Source organism: Ornithodoros turicata, chromosome 1, assembly GCF_037126465.1.
Source record: "Ornithodoros turicata isolate Travis chromosome 1, ASM3712646v1, whole genome shotgun sequence".
NCBI lineage: Eukaryota > Metazoa > Arthropoda > Arachnida > Ixodida > Argasidae > Ornithodoros > Ornithodoros turicata.
In genome coordinates this window covers 185,588,585-185,606,596 of record NC_088201.1, presented here as the reverse complement: position 1 = coordinate 185,606,596, position 18,012 = coordinate 185,588,585, and the positions used below count along the sequence as shown (strand labels likewise).

The 18,012-nt window shown below is 46.4% G+C and overlaps 1 protein-coding gene across 1 annotated transcript in view; it reads left to right on the top strand.

Annotated features, from left to right (window-relative positions):
* Positions 1 to 18,012, top strand: part of LOC135374011 (uncharacterized) — a 135,803-nt gene that overhangs the window by 51,046 nt on the left and 66,745 nt on the right. The window contains exons 10-11 of the mRNA XM_064607032.1: positions 4,500 to 4,620; positions 16,309 to 16,442. Of these exons, the coding sequence (XP_064463102.1) occupies positions 4,500 to 4,620; positions 16,309 to 16,442 (255 nt within the window). The remainder of the gene's footprint in view (positions 1 to 4,499; positions 4,621 to 16,308; positions 16,443 to 18,012) is intronic.

Genomic DNA, 18,012 nt, shown 5'->3' with positions numbered 1-18,012 from the left:
GCTCCGAGAGTACGAAGGAGGGAAACACTTTCCTGACGGTGACTGACATCGTGAGCAATTCACATTGCTTGCATTAACTTGAAAGCACCTAACTTTACAGGAGCCATCCCTTGCTATCAAGCATTGTGTTTTTTACTTGACCTGCCGCAATTCCGTTATCATTTGAGTAACCAGAGACATTTAAAGGGACTGTCGCATCCGGAACCGTGCTTACGAATCCAATACCAATGTGTTCGGTACACTACCACCGAACTATTTGCCAAATTTTCTCCTTCCAAAACTGCCGGGGTGATGAGGAATCGAATTTAAAAGATCCGGTTTCGTTTTGATCCTCGATAGCGCCAGCGCCAACAACATCGCGTGACGCAAGGTCGAATCTGGCTAATCCGCTGTGAAGGACGCTGTCGTCTGCCGCCAAGTCTCGGGCATCTTTGTTTTTTTCCTGCACGTCGCCCGTATTCACATGTGACACTTCCTAGTGACGGGGATACTCTTTGTGAATCGGGAGAATCTCTACGCTTGCATTCTTCGCGTGAGATATGTCGTTTGGAAACCGACGCAGCGTTCCTGACTCCAGGAAAACTTCCTTCGAAAACCTCGATGGTTGATTTCGCTCGCCTAGCGTACAGCTACAGCCAGACCCCAGACGAAGTGAAAGTTGGAAGCAGCTACATCACTAGCGGGTATTCAGATGGAGCAAGGAGTGTTCATGCTGTCCGTGTATGCTCCTCGCATTTCACCGATAATGTGTACCTGGATGAGAACATAATGGAAATGCAACTTGGATTGACACAAAAAAGGAACAACTTGAAACTTGACACCGTTCCGACAGTGTTCCACGAACAAAGCGAGCCAGCAACATCGACAGTAAGTCACAATGTCTGTGTAGTTTCCCGTTTCCCAATTGGATCTGTCACTCTTGCGCGTGAGTAACTTAGCAGCAAAAGACGAAATCGGTACAACGTAAGGTATCCCCTAACCGAAGATTAATAACTAGATAAATAAAATACAATAAACAAGTAAACGGACATGATGTCATTCATATGAACGTGATTGGCTTTTCTTGTTGTCGGACGCGTTATCATGAAACTTTCCTTGTTACTGCCTGTGACTTTTGTTGAATGTGGTAGTCATGATTGGTTTTCATGTGTATTACAGCTGCAGGCAACTCGACAGGGTCAAGCGCAAGTGGTACGTATATTACTATGAGTTGGCCCTTGAGTTGCACAGTTGGTTAGAGCCTTCGTAACTTTCATGGGGCACTCGTCGTGTGTGCAAACAACGACGACAACTACGAAAATAAGGATGGCTCAACTTGCCTATCTATCGTTGGTACAGTATAGGCGAAGACTGTGATCGTCGCTGCAATACTGCGGTGGATACACTACCAGAAGTTCTGGCCGAAGCCAGAGAGCTGGGAACAAAGTGTGATGCGTGCTTACACTGTACTTCGCCGTCATTGCACAACTCTGCCACTTCACCAGCACTACAGCATATGGGTACTCATCCGGTTCCTGGGGAGCACAGACGCCGCACAAACACTTGGATTGCTTCCTGCGTCGTAGTGAATGTCACGGGATTAAGTATTGAGCACTCCGATCATGAACGTACCTAAAGCAGTGGTCCTGAGGCTCGTTCTGTTGCGCTAACGGAGCTGCGGCACGTACATCACCAGTGGCTTGCAGAAGAAGCGGATCCGTCGAATATGTGCCGTCATTAAACACGTATATTCGTCACGGGATCTATTACTAAAGACATTTGAACAGCACGATTCGCCACTTCCGCATTCCGAGTCCGCCATCTCTGTATGTGCCTTCGCCTTCGTCTCCCTGACCTTGCTCATGCAAGCTGCAAGCCGCGGGGACTCCCCTGGCTCGCCGAGTTCTTATTGGTCGGATTCCATGTGAAGTTGCTAAAGATTGTCAGCAGGGAGTTCCGCTTGACGCCCGCATCCGTCGTCTGCTGTAGCGCCGCTTTCACACGAATTATGCAAAGAGTATTCCGTTGATCGGGATGGGACTTTCGGAGTCATGGTCAGTGAAGGACGGGGAATCTCATTTCACTGTGGTTTCGGAATCGATCTGTGGTCGATGCGACTGTCCCTTTAAGCCCGTATGAAACGTCCGATCCTACTGTCGCGCATGCGCATTAGCTGCAAGACGCGTGATTTCGCTCGAACGGCCACGCTCGCTCTCAGTCACTTCGACCTAGTGGCATTGGCATCGCGAGTCAAGGTGGCGGCTGCTTCCAGTATGTGGAAAGTTGAGTTGTCGAGTTCTAGTGAGTGTTACAATGGGATTGCTCCGTGTGTTGATTGTTTCGGATTGTTGATTGTCCATTGTATCATCTGCGGGAAGTTGCTGGATGTAACGATGTACTGAATTGGGCATTCCACACGCTTCAATGTCCAATCGTGCCGTGCTGCTTGGGCATTTGTGCAACACGACTACGTGCTATTTTCTGTATTTCAATTAATATTCATATATCAGTCAATATGGGGTGTACACAGGCAATATGAGGCCGATACTGCCAGGGTTTTCCTAATGTTGGCGAAACGGGCGTCATATTACACCCGTATCGTCAATAACCAGCCAATATGGGCCCAATATTGTGTGCTGCTTTCGGCTGTATCCAGTGTGCTTATTTGACAGGGACAAATAAGCACGGGGAATCCCCGGGGGAATGGTACGGCAGGTCGAAAACACCAGTGTTGGGCGCCAATTTTGTGGGATCCGCGGCCCACAAACCCGTGGTGATTTCGAATACGACCCGCCGTAACCCCGCAGAAAACGAACACAACAACTACAGAACGACGAACAAGGTTTATTTTCTTGCATGAGACATAAACTTCCGCCACCAACTGAGCCCCAACAGCGCGCTCCTTATCACTTCAGTAGCTCCTTAGCAGGCCCTAATGCGCACGGGTGAGCACACGTTTGCTCCCAGCCTGATTTTCTTAATGCGCCGGTGCTATCAACGGCTTTCACGGCGACATGACACCTCCCACACCACATATATTAAGTGAATTAATGGATGTTAATTGAGGATTAGTCGTTAAGAAGTTACATCCGCTGTCATGCAAGATGTCTTGTGTTCTGAAGTCGGAGTTATATTACAAAAATGTGAAAGATAAAGAAAGCCCATATACTGCATCCTCATTGTAAACACCATACTTTAATGCGGGATTATTAAATGAATATATTCTGCGCCCCGCCGCTGTACACTCGAAATGCTGTCCGCATTGTTTCGCAGGTGATTCCACACGCGATTTTTTTTCTTCTTTAGTATGCATCCATGTTAGCAGGTCAAGCGCAAATTTACGCGCGCAGGTCGAACACTCTGTCACATAGAAAGTGGCGAATATGCTCTCTAGCGGAATTTTGTTCCTACTTCAAGGCATGATTTCTCTGGCTGTAGGTGTCCCCCATTGCTGTACTTGGTATGATTTTTTTTCATATTTTATTGCCTCTTTCAATTAATGTATCGCTCATGCAGGTATCCGCTGAAACAGGCAAACGTTTGGAATATTTCAAAAAAAAAACGGATTTTACGCGCCCGTTTCTCGAAAAGGCCCCTTTTTATCTGAGTCATGTTTCTCCAGGACACTTGAGTCTGAAAGCAGGAAAAGTTTTACACTGAGAAAAACTTAACGGAAGTCCAAGATGACGTAACAACCCAACCACAGAAGGTTAATTTACCAGTATAGATGCACAGAGCTTCGTTTTCTTCGTCTGAGCGAACTACAAGAGCTGGTTGTGCTGGAAGCACGGTCATGGTTAATATTTGCTTGGTTAATATTTGGTAAACGTGCTCGAAAGCCATACAATACCCACCTGTTGCATACCGGCACTTTCATGACTGATCGGCGGATGCCAACTATGCACGGATGCCCCGAGTGACAAGTTCGGTGAGAGTTACACGATGTCAACTGTGCGTTCATACTGCCCAGCAGTCTAGACATTGGCCTCTGACAACGCCACGCCGTCGCAATCTGTCAGTCATGGACAATCCCCCCGAAACCCATCGCGAAAACCAGAGAGCGGCGTCCGCCTGACTCTAGCCACAATCAAGCCGCCGACGGTTGCACGCAACGTGATGCAATCTGCAGCACTGACACACTTTCGAATTTGGCAACATTGCTAAGCACCACGCTTCTATCCGGCAGTCTTTCGCGAGGCACTCAACAAACAAAACAAATAAAAGCATCCACTTTTGTTTGTCAACACATGCATGGAACTTATTTTATTTGTCTCGTTACTCCGTTATATTTGTTTATTATTGTTGCTAACGTTTTGGTGGCACTGCGGATAAGGCTGGCAGGCAATTAACGAGAGCAGTAAAAAATATCCGCGCTTTTATCCGTCACCGGTTTTTACCGCTGATATATCTATGTGGGACAAGTCAAGCTACTAACAGGGGATATTCCCTAGGCAAGTTATAAAAGGGGGACTCTGAATTGCTTTATGAGTACCCAAATATGTCGTCTTATTCGTTTTCAGGCTTGCAGTGCAATCAAAAAACTATATCCGATGCCGAAGATGTGTGCTTAAGGAAGTACGAACAGGAACATGGCATTATTTCTAGAGGCCTGATGTCCGGCAATGACAAACGACTGTGCTGGTAAGCTCTTTGTCGAGTGCATGCGGCGGTTTCACGGCGGCATCGTGATAAATAAGAAAATGCGTAAACAATGTTGCGGAAGGATTCGCGGAAGGCAGGGCAGAGGCTTTGTTGTTTTAGGTTCTGACGTTCTCAGCCAAGTTAACATCTTTATCCAGCGTCAGCCCCTTTTCCAGTACCAATCTGGCACGAACGCGTTGGTCTCGCGGACTCACAATGAATGCTGTCAGCAAGGAGCAAGCACGAACATCCGTTTCAGTTCCACATGCACAGTGAGCGATGATGGCCGAAAGGCGTTGCACGAAATCCTTTACTGACTCCGTACCACCTTGCTTTGTCGTGAAAAGCTTGAGGCGTTCAAACTGCTTTTGGGAGTTTCATGACCAGCAAGTCTGCTGGTCAGCCCTGAAATATGTCGCGGTCAAAACTACGTGAGGCAGAACAAGGTTGCACAAATGTTTGGAAACCTCTTGAGTCTGAGACGTTATTAGCAGGCTGCATTTGTCCGCGTCTTCGGTGAACCTAGCCACGGGAACAGCTCCTTCAAACCATACTGGGTACATATTCCACTTTTCGTTCGAGGGATCGAACACTCCTGAGCTGCAAAACCTCCGAGTGCTATCTTCTACAGCCACTCTTTGCTGGGTTACTGCAGGTGGAGTTGTATCAGGATGAGCGAAGCTTACAAGTGCCAGTCTAGACAGCAACAACCTGTTGCTCCTTTATTACCTGGTTTTATACAGAACGGTAGGGGGAGTACGTGTTGACACAAAGGCATAGCGAAGGCATGTCAACAGATAAGATTACTATCGGCTTCATTCCGATACATTTTTGTTAAATTCGTACACAGTGTTAAAAGTAGCGTTAAGCGCAACAATAGCGTCACAATAAAAGTTACATACAAAAAGCTATACAGTTTACTTATACATCAATCTGTCCGGCGGACGTCTTGTCCTGGTCGATCGTCGCAGGGACAGTCCTTGCGTAGTTACACTGTCTTTGGTTAACAATGGGGCAGAGTCCTTGGAAGATGCACCAAATGTGCTAGGAACTGCCGGTTCGGGACCGCTGGATCCTGTCAGTACTTCGCTGAATGGCTTGCTTCCTGTGCATGGAAGATCACCCATGGCTGGTGTTGTCCGAACGTAGTGCTCAGAAGTTGGAAGCAGGTGCTGCCGATTCCTTCGCAGTACTTTATTGTCCTCCGTGACGACTTTGTAGGACCTCGGTGCCAAGCGGTCTTGCACTTTCGCTTTGACGGTCCAAGCACCATCTTGGTGGATTCGGACGGTGTCACCTGACCGCAGAGGTTGCAGGTGACACCCTCGTGATGTACTCTGTCGCTGCTTTCGGACGTCCACCTGTGAAGCACTTCCGAAGTCTGGTAGGCGGGACCGTAGTCGTCGACCCATCAGTATGTCTGCCGGGGAGTTCCCGTCTTCCAGCGGTGTCGTCCGGTAGTTTAGCAGTCCTAGGAAGAAGTTCGTGTTAGCATATGTGCTTTTCTTGAGGATCCTTTTGACGATTTGCACCCCCTTTTCAGCGAGTCCGTTAGATCTTGGGAATCTTGGACTTGAAGTGACATGAACAAAATCGAATAATGTACCGAAGCCCCTGAATTCTTTAGAAAGGAACTGAGGACCATTGTCGGAGTTCACTTCCATCGGTAACCCATCTCTTGAGAAAATGCTGGCAAGGGTGTTAATAACACTGCGTGCACTAGTGTCACGGAGCTCTTCAACTTCCGGAGAAGTCGCATCGAAGACAACCAAGTAATTCTTGGATGCATACTGAAACAAATCAACTCCGACACGATGCCATGGCTGCTTTGGGGTAGGTCGCATCATTAGAGGTTCCTGTTGTTGGCGATAGGCGTACCTTCTACAAGCACTGCATTTTGCGACCATATTTTTGATGTCTACGTTCATTCCTGGCCAGAACATCAATGTGCGAGCTCTTGCCATGCATTTTGTAGTTCCGAGGTGCCCATCGTGAACACGACTTAACATCTCCTTGCGCAGTCCGTTTGGTATTATCACTTTGGTTCCCTTGAGTACAACACCACCGACAACAGATAGTTCATGTTGAAATGGCTTGAACAACCCTTGCACTTCTTCGTTGTTCTCTAGAGCGAATTTCACATCACGTAGACACAAGTCTTTTTCAGTCTCGGCTTTAAGAAGTTTCATTGTGTTTTCACTCACCATTGCAGAAAGCGTCCACACCGCATGCACCTCTACATCGGAGTATGCGCACTCCGCTGTTTGCACCTGAAGCGGCGCTCTCGATAGTGTGTCCGCCAATTGCAGGTGTTTGCCTGGAATGTACTGGAGCTGATAATCATACTTCATCATGCGAAGAAAAAAACGTTGCAAGCGTGGCGGCACGTCTCCGAGATTTTTTTTCGAGATTGCGATTAAGGGCTTATGGTCTGTCTCGACAAGAACGTATCTACCATAAATAAAGTCATGGAATCGCTCACAACCAAAAACATTGCCTAGAGCCTCCTTTTCTATTTGCGAGTACCTGGTCTCCGCGTCCGTAAGCACCCTTTTTAAACTCCTTTTGTAAGTTCAGGATCTGGTTGTATTCCATCCTTTGTTATTTTGTCACCCAAAAACGCAATCTCTTGCACAGAAAACACACATTTGTCCGGGTTAAGTGTTATTCCTTTCTGCTGACACACCTCAAGCGCCTTACGTAAGCGCTCATCATGTTCTTTACGAGTTTTGCCCCACACTAGCACATCATCTATGTACACTTTGACACCTTCCAGGCCATCAAAACTTTGAGTCATTGTCCTTTGAAACACTTCAGGAGCGGAAGCAATGCCGAAGGGTAATCTTTTGTAGCGGTAACGCCCAAACGGAGTTGCAAACGTACACACACGTGATGTTTCCTCATCTAGTGGAATTTGATGGAACCCTGCATTGGCATCTAGCTTCGAGAAAAATGTGGCACCTGCCAGTTCTGCTTCAATGTCTTCTCTTTTGGGCAAAACAAAATGTTCACGTTTCAAACACTGATTTATGTGCCTAGGATCCATGCATAACCTGAGCTTGCCATTCTTTTTTCTCACTACAACGAGAGGGCTTACCCAGTCAGACCAGCCGCTTCCATTCGGTCCAACTCCTCTTTTAGTTGCTTCCTTAGCATGAGAGGCACGCGTCGCGCTGACTGGATAACAGGCGTTGTCCCTTCTTTCAGGACCATCTTGTACTGTCTTCTCGTGCATCCAACGCCTTGAAAAAGGTCAGGGCACAGAGACGCTACGGGATCCTTGAGCTGTACTGCACTTGCCACGGCATCCACAGACTTCACCAACCCAAATAGTCTGCAGGCCTTCAGGCCTAGAATCGCTCGGCGAGGACTCTTTGTCACAAAGAATTCCACCGTGCTTTCAATTCCGTTGACCTTGGTGAGCAGCTGCGCTGTTCCGACGTGGCTGATAATGCCGCCGCTGTAGTTGCGCAGCACCGCTGCCGCAGCCTTCGTGGGCACACCCGCGCTTATCTTCCGATACACCGAGAGCGGTATCAAGTTGGCCTGTGACCCTGTGTCGACCTTCAGCTGCAAGTCTCTTCCCGAAACAGATGCTGTCACGAGCCAGTCATTGCCATTATCTTTGCTGTTTCCGACTTCCAGGACGTCGAAATCATCGCCGCTATCTGCGCGTTCTTCCAAATACACCCTATCTGTTACCTTCCGGATTGCTCTACAGCATGCTGCAAAATGGTTCTTCCTCTTGCATTGGCGACACACCTTTCCATACGCTGGGCATTTCTTTATCTCGTGCTTCCTGCCACATTTCACACATTTTCTGTTAATCTTCGTCTGTTCCCTCTTCATCACCGGCTCGACTACTTTCTCAGACTTGTTCCACGCCCTCTTGTGCTCTTCCGTCAATTCCGCGGCTTTACAAAGTTGGACCGCACTGCTCAAAGTGAGATTATCTTCTCGGAGGAGCCTTTCTCGCAAATTTCCGTCCCATACTCCGTATACTATCTGGTCCCTGATGAATGAATCAGTCAGCGTGGAAAAATTACAGGACTGTGCTCTTAACTGGACGTCCCGGTAAAATGCTTCAAACGGCTCGCCTTCATTCTGCATTCGACACATGAAGACATACCTCTCGTAGGTCTCGTTGCATTTCGGAGTACAGTAGGCCTCAAACTTTTGCAGCAACGTCGTGTAGCTAGCTCTTTCTTCCGCTGTGAGCGAAAACGTGTTGAAAACCTCCACTGCCTCGGGTCCTGCTACGTGCAGCAAGGTTGCTATCTTTCTGTTGTCGGTCCTCGGTTTTTCTTCGACCTCCGTTGCCTCCAGGTAAAGTTCCAGCCTCTGCTTAAACTTGCGCCAATTGTCGGCTACATTTCCGGATAGTACTAAGGGGTCCTGCGGTCGGAGCCCTTCCATTCTGGCCGCACTAGGGAGGGGACCCCACTTCTGACACCATGTATCAGGATGAGCGAAGCTTACAAGTGCCAGTCTAGACAGCAACAACCTGTTGCTCCTTTATTACCTGGTTTTATACAGAACGGTAGGGGGAGTACGTGTTGACACAAAGTCATAGCGAGGGCATGCCAACAGATAAGATTACTATCGGCTTCATTCCGATGCAGGAGTGACCATTCTGGTCCCCAGTTGAGGTGACCCAAGACGTGCCAGTAGCAAGAATGATAAGGTATTTAATGAAACATAACAGCCAGATAGAGATGAACGGAAGCAGCCGCTTCGGAGGAAAATGAAAAGCCAAAAGAGAACTACGTGCACGCACGCAGCTCTTCTTCATACGAGGAAAACAGAATGCATTGCGTTCTCTATAATGGGCAGTGAAGGAACACCCTAAGGAAAGAGAGTCCAGGGAACACCTTTAGCAAGGGAGCAAAAAGTCATATGTGTGACGGTCGTGGACACCCCCAAGGGAGTTCCCCATACTCATTTTTCTTTCTTCCCACGGGGTATAGCACTCGTAGCGCTGAGGACCTAATTGCCATGACATGTTCGCGGAAATGGAGTTTGGCGTCGAAAGTTACACACATATCACAAATAATGTCCACACGGCATATCTCATCAATGCATGAGTTGCAAAAAATAGTGGCATTGTTTTTACGAGCGAACTAAACTACCTTAGTTTTAGCGCTGTTGGTTTTAAGATGATTGTGAGAGAACCAAGAAATGATATTCGACACGTCCTCATGTGGCAATGCACAATTAGAGCTTGTGCACAGCGGTAGGGAAAAGGAAACAGGGAGTAAATTACGGGGAGAGGGTCTCTTTTTTTTTGGCGCGATTTTCTCAGGACTACCGTGTTTCTCTGTTTAATTTCGTTGCTTACATAACCGCAGTCAACTTCTTCCTCAGGTTCCTGGGAAGAGAGTTGTCGTGAAGGGTGGTGGTGGGACGACGCGAGTCTGGTCCGCGGAGAGAGAGCCAGGCCAGTCCAGGTCGCAGCGGAACAAGTTTATCTATATACAGCAAGACGACTTCCGACAAGAAAGTCCGGAAAAGATCAGATCACGAGACCCCTACACATGGGCGATGGGCCTTTTTGTTCAAAATCAGGGTGCCGCCCACAAATTGCACAAACAAAATCAAACATGTAAATTTCCCACTTCTCAGCCCCAGGATTGGTCCGTTACCGAAGGTCTCCAAAATGCTCCAATCCTGAAGCGAGCAAATTACAAAGGATACTTCCCAGAATTAGATAATTGTCACAAATAAACAATGTTACAAATCCAAAACCCATTAGTGGCTCCAAACGAAGTGTATACAAACACATAAAAGGACTCGCAGGAAACGAGTTCCCTACATATGGCATATTTCTCGAGTCCCCGAGGGGAGACGCGTGTCACAATGTCCATTCATACACGGACGTCTGGAGATAATCCGCATCTATTCGCGGAGCAGTGTATCAACGAAAGTGACTTTAAACAAAACCCACTGGAAAGAAATAGGCGACCGAGTAAACCGGGTTCTGGCAAACAAAATAAAAAAATACAAACAGCAGAGAGGTGTTCTCCATGATCATAGAAACTTAAAAACCGCTTTTTTGGAACACAGAGCAAGGATCGGAATCAAGGATGACTTTCGAGTTGGGACGATGCCAAATAAGAACATGCAGGTCCATGCGTACCCATTCGAGAGTGTGTGCGTGCGTGTTTTCCAGACCCGTAAATGTCTAAAGAAGGTACTTTCTCGCAAGAAGTGTCAACTGACGCTCCTGCTCCTCAATCACGTACAACAGTTTGCCTATTTTGTGTTGTTATTATCGGGGAAGGAGCTCAGTCTTGCTAAATAATTGCCTTGGCGGAACGAAGTACGTCCACCAAACAACAATTTTTTGATAGGAGGATAGTTCAAGGTTTTAATGGTACCAGAGGGGGGGGGGGGGGGGTTAATGGTGTCGGACTCGCTCAAAAACGCGTGACCACACGGGAGCTGTCATCCGTTGGTCATGGAAGGCGTTGCCTTCCGTTGGCTGCTTCATTCCGCTAAACTTGACGTGCTCGTTTTCCTAAATTCATCACTTGCTATCTAAATTCGGCGTACTGTGTACGTATCTCATATGTATTCGTTAAACAAATAAGCAGTGAATATTTTCCCTCTACAACACTTGCTTGTGTGCTGCCGTTCGTTCGTTACTTTATTATCACGAAACTCGACAGACCAGAGCATGGAATGGCGGGTGGTTTCGTTTTTGCCATTTCCGGTTCGCGTTGGTTCGCAGAGCAGCATGAAAATGGTGGGTTACTGTGTGTCATGCTGTGTGTATTCATCTTTGGAATTCTGTTGCCTTCGGAAATACATGCCTACATTCGTTACGATGGTTAACGATTTATTGATCTCGCTCGCAAAGCATACAAACGCCACTTCAATACGCCATAGGTGGTAAACGTCTTCATCCGTGTCGGTGCAAAGCAAAGGGTTGGCGGTGTCGCAGGTAATCTCATAGATAATATATCATTCACGTTTGATATGACAACGTTCACCTTGTGATTCCGATAGCAGTACTCAATTCTGCATGTATCCCGAAGCTTCGTGCGTACTCAAAGCAATTACACGGCTAGCCTCGCTTCTAACGGTGGACGCCGTTGCCTCCATCTGCGCGTTCCCCCGTGTTTCGTCCGACGTGACTGCACAGGGTTGGCAACAAACTGAGCAGCTCCGCTGTAGTTAGGGGGCTGAAATTTGTCCACTAACACTGTCCATGACCAACGGATGGCTGCGCCCGGGCGGTCACGCTCGGGGATAGGAGAATCCCGTTGACGGCGCGCCAAGTACGTACGTCTTCCTATATTAACTCTATGGCGCACACCTATAACTGTCATACAGTGTTTTAATGCGTTAGCGTTAGGAGCGTCAAAATGGAAACAGCTGTATGTATGTGTGTGTGTGTGTATGTCCCACCGAGGCGGTGGTATATAAGTGGCCATGTATGGGGATATGAGAGGATAGATATAAATGGAGCTAAATGATTCATGATTTGAAGTAGTCGAAAGACAAGAGTAACTCGGTAAGAGTAATTTAAGGTAATTAGAGGTAATTAAAGGCAATTAATGAAAGCAAGTGGAGCTTAAAGGTAATGAATGTAAGATATATATATTTAGGAGAAATGTCAAAGGAAATTATAGGTTACCAGAGGCAATTAAGTGTAATTAACGTCAACTAAAGCAGAATTGAGAGTAATTAAAGCAAGTAACCGCAGTTCAATGGAATTAAATGAAATGCAAGATTAGCTCATGTAATCTGCAGTTACCTAAGGTAATTAGAGGGTAACTACATGGTGATTGAAAGTAAATGAGGCTGATTAAAGGGTGATTAACTGTACTGTACTGTATTGAAAGCGTCGAACCGGAAGTCAAGTATACACCGGAGATGGACAACCGGAAGTCGAGTTGGATCGGAAGTGGATACTGGAAGTCTAGTATTGGCGGGAAGTGGATACCCGGAAGTCAAGTATGAATCGGAAAAGGCGCTTAATGCTACGGGTTACTGTCCCATTTACCGCTAAATCGCCACTGAATTTTGTGGCTACCGACGGATATTGACATTCCATGAATATTTTCATATGTGCCATTAATCAATTTTATGGCACTAAGCCTGTTTCAAACAGTGTCATACAGCGTTTTGGGAATCTCGATGGTCCTTATGACATGCAATTACTATATTCAAGGTATATGCCATGAATCGATTTTATGGGACTACCACAGCTTCAAATACTGTTGTACAGTATTTTGTGGCTACCGATGGTCTTTCAGATATGTTATATATATATATACGGTTTTCAGACGGTTTCAGATATCATGGAATGTCGTAATGACCGTCGCTGCTCAAAAAACACTGCATAACACTGTTCGAAGCAGCTGTAGTCCCATAAAATGGATTCACGGCACATATATCAAAACAGTCATGGAATGTCATAATGGCCGCGGTCATCACAGACTACTGCAGGAACCAGCGGGAGTACCATAAAATTTATTCATGGCGCACATGGTGAAAATAGTGATGTAATGTCATAATGAGCGTCAACATTCATCAGCATTATATTACACTGGTTGAAGCAGCAGTAGTCCCATAAAGTCGATTCTTGGCATATGCATGAAACTAGTTATGGAATATGGTAATTACCGTCGGTGGTTGTAAAACACTATACGACAGTGTTTGAATCAATGTTGTTCCGATAAGATTAATTCGTGCACATATCATGAAAATAGTCATGGGATGTCATAATGACCGTTGGTAGTGACAAAACACTGTGTGATGCTGTTTGACGCAGCTCTAGCCCAGTACAATTGATTCATGCAACATATCATGCAAATAGTCATAGAATGTCAATGAGCGTCAGTCGTCACAAAACACTGTGGCACTATTGAAGCAGCACTAGCCCAGTAAAATTGATCCATGCCACGTATCATGAAAATAGTTATGAAGTGTCATAATTGCCGTCGGTAGTCATGTAATGCTGAATGGCATTGTTTGAAACAGCGGTAGTCCCATAAAATTGATTCATGAAACACATAATCAAAATAGTCACGGAATCTCATATGTTGAATTCCAATGGCAGATTCGGAGCGCTTCCAGAGCTAGTTTTGTTGCTCCGCCGAGAGCAAGTCTGTTCCATTGGCAGATAGGGAACAGTTCTGGAGTGGCATTCGGTGGCAACAGTGGCTTCGGAGCGGCATTCGAGCCAAGGTCGCTCCAGGGAGCAACGCAGACTGCTCCGCCAAAATAAACAGATTCAACCGGAACTCTACGTGACGTGTCACTTGTCGCTCGTGCTTCCTATTTCCTGTCTCTGCTTCGGCAACATGGCCGCTTCCCGAAGCGTCTTCGCCGTGACTAGTATTTCGCGTCGTACGTTAGCAATTTTGTTTCTTGAAGAAAGCAATAAGCCAGACATCACCAGGGCAACGTTAGGAGATTAGGAGGACCTTGATGTTGCAATACATGGCGTTGTATCGGAACATGAGTACAGGCTTCTTCTTCTTCCTCCGTCTCTGGCCGCCATCCACCAAGGGAGATTGGCCATGGCTAAACTCCAAGTTGGGAGCAAGTGTTCCAGTCGCAGATTCGGATCACTTGCTCTTGGCCAGATCAAGCCGCTCTACTGCGGGGTGTGCCACTTGCTCCGACTCTACCATTGGAATTCAACAATAATGACGATCGGTAGTTACAAAACACTGCATGGCACTGTTTGAAGCAGTGGTATTAAAAATGTCATAAATTTGTTTTGTCATGTGTCGAGATTTGGGCGCACGTTAGAGAACCCTACGGTTGGCAAAATCAATCCACAGACCCTACCATTTTTGGCGTCGCTCGTGATCACAATTGTGTCGCGACGTAAAGCCCTGACTTAGAACAACAGTCATAAAAGCAATTCATGGAGCATATCATGAAAATAGCCGTGAAATGTCATGATGACAAAAAGCTGCCATAAAACACCGCATGGCACTGCAAAACCCACGGCTTGTTGGATCGGTAGCCATAAATCATGCTACATTCACGTAATCATGAAAGTCTCAGTCATGAAAATTTCCATGACGGAATACGTTTACGTGGGTTGCTTGGGTTAAATTTGGTTCAGCACTGGATTAAATTCGGTAAAGCTTGGACTAAATTGAGTGACCTATGGATTAAAATGAGCGGGAAATCTTGGAGCAACATCCTCCGTACGCCACTGTCTTTCCAAAATTTATTCCCAATTCAAACAACTCTGGGATAAGAGCCTTATGCGTCTGTGTGTGAAAGAGGCGTTTGAGGCGGAAGTGTCTGTATAGTCCATAATTGTGGTCTAGCTGGGCCAATGCTCCTTATTTCTAATAACTTCAGCTTTTGGCTTTTCACAAATTCAGCTTGACCGCTGAGCAACTTCAAAGTATTGGCAACATGTCCCTGAGCATGGGAGAAGTATACAAGTATACTCCAGCTCGCTTGCATTTTACTCCTATCTTCAACTTCAAAGCACCCCGATGTTCATTCTCATCTACTGATGAGGGTTGCTGCAGGGTGCAGTCACTCTACTAGCTGCTGTTTCCTCATTGACTTCTCAGTTCGTATTCCTAATTCCTCGCACAATACCAGGAGATCGACTTTTAGAAGCGATTTCAGGTCCATAATGGCAGAGGGTAGCCTTCCTGTTCCAAACTGTTAGGCCTAAACGCACACGTGCCCAGGTCAAACGTCTAAATCATTTGAGCTTAGCGTGCATCAAGAAAACCTGAACCACCTCGAAGAACGTGGACTCCACCCGAGTAAGCCTCGATGCTTTTCGTCTGGGAGCACCTGCTGGCTACATCCATCGATCCACCAGTTGTTGCACTACTGCCGCAGAAGAGTGGAAGGTCACCAGCAGCAAGCTAGAGAGCTAGCGAGCGAGCTTGTGATATAAATCCATACTGAAGCGATCAAATAGTTAGAAAGCAATCGTTTGTCCCCGTTTTTCCGTGTCCCTCGTCTCGGCGTTTCTTCTGTGTGGAAAGCCAGAGGAGACCTTGGGCTGTCTCGCTTCCAAGATGCAATCTAAACTAACATGACAATGCCCTCAGCTGCCTCGTGATAGCCTCGACTAGCAAGTGCACCCGGTGCTATGAGAAGGGCAGATCGTAAAAGGCTGCCATAAACGCGTCTGCGCCCTTGGTTGACGTGGCCCCACCTATCGCCCGAGCTGAGTTTTTGACGCCGACCACAGGAATTTCTGAGGGGTAGCTCAGTAATGCTATCCCACTAATAATATAGATAAAACCTGCCGTTACCAAACACCCTGTCGCAAGTGGGGCCCCGAGTCAGCTGTTGAGAATGCTTCTTCTTTGAATGAAGGAATGTCTGACAGAAAAGAAAAAAAACGCGAGGAAATGGAAATCATGATTGTTATTGTTGTGTACAGCCTCTACCGGAGTCACAATAAGTCGACACTAGAATCGACACCATTTTGGTGTGCTAAATATAGCATCCCTAAACTGAACATAGGTTCGAATCCTTGCGCCGCACGCATTTGCGTTTTCGTGAATTATCTGTATTCATGTTTGACATATCTTGCCGCACCGAATACAAAAGAAGAGTCTTCCACCATTCCTGCGCGGGCCGCTGTACACATCGACCCGTTCTAGTCTAAGCCTATGTGACACTTTATTATCCACGAAAAAGGTCCCTCTTATCTAACATATGTTTGTATGCTATGTTTTGCAGCACGTTGGACTACAAGAAGAACTGTGTTCCAGACCAATTAAAAGCTAAAGGATGTGGTGAACAACTTCTTCAGAATTATGTTGCAAAGATACAGCGTGAAATGACAAACCAATGTCCAGCATCGAACTCGATCTGTGAGTATAACCACAGGAAGAGCGCTGGCGCATAATGCATCCTACATGTCTTCTAGGAACAGTAGTTTTTGTGGTGTCGGTAGTAAAGGTCGCCATACCTCAGGAGGAGTGTGTTATACCATCTGCTGTCTTCCATTGTCGTTCTGAGGATTGTCTGAGGTTGTTGAGATTACTCTTTGGGTGGACACACAAGCCTTATCAGCAGGACCAGACCGCGGTATTGTAACCTTACCAGCAGTGCAGGTAGTGTTCGAAGAAGCGGCACCAGAAGGCCAAACAGAAAATGATGATGACGTTTTCCTGCTGGGTCAGATAATCCTGCACAAACTGAATTCGTCGGTGGCAAACCCAATATGGCATATGAGAGAAATCGCAGAAACTCAACGGCTCCACAGTTGCGATAGTTGCAAGCACCGTAGTGTACTTTGTATAATTCAAACGTTTCTGCATTATTGTTGCGTGTTCACTTATTTCCCGTTAATATATAATTGTTTGATATACAATATGGCATGATGCATATTCTATTAAAAAGCTGTGAGAGCAGCACCGATGTCATCTTAGCAGGCGGCTTAGGCGGACAGGTCAACACCCGTAGGACAGTGTGTGCAAGTACTGGACGAAAAATTAGCCAAACTTCAATCATCAACGAAGTCGTTACACATTTTCTGGGAAACATCCATTACTGAAATCCATCGTCCGTATGGAACCACCGATAAGCGAACGTACCTTGATATATACATACGCAAACTTTTGCTAAGCAAATAAATCGAAAACAGGACGACGCACCTATTGTGACCCATATGGTAGTGGTGCGTGCCGTTGCCGTTTTTGTCGGCGGCGATTGGTCAACTTTGAGTATGGTGGCCATGTGACGTCGAGACTGGGAGGTACCCGGGCGCGAATGCCGGTCCAGTTGTGCTGTCTGGGGTTTTTCCTGTGTTTCCCTTACACTCTGTCAGACATATGTCGGCAGAGTTCCCTTAGAGGTCGGGCCGGGACGCACATTGCTACAGAGTGTTCGTCGTGTAGTTGCCTACCTCCGTGAGCTTGTGCACTAAATGCAGAAAGCGGAAAACACGATGCTGGGAACAAAGAGGAGAGATCTGAACCAGTGTGGCGGATTTAAATCCGGGGATTTGATTTAAATCCATCAAAGGGCTCGTGGATTTGATTTGGGAGTTGATTTACTGGGAAAATATGGCGAGGATTTCGATTTGGATTGAATCACGTTTTTGACAGATGATTTGGATTTGGATTGAATCACATTTTCGCAAGATGATTTGGATTTGGATTGAATCACAATTTTGGCAGATGATTTGGATTTGGACCGAATCACGTTTTTTTTTTTTCGACGGAATTGGATGTGTATTTGGTCAAGCCCCTTAAGGGAAATGGGTGGATTCTGACTGCTGTGAAATGTCACGCTGCCGGGCAGGCAGGGTTTTTGTCAGTCGTATCTGAAGCCGTCTCTATAATTATGTTTTTACAAGAAATTTGGCTGAATTGTATTTCACATATGCATGCACATGACGCAATGCAACTCTTAATGAGGAAAAGGTTTAAAAAATGT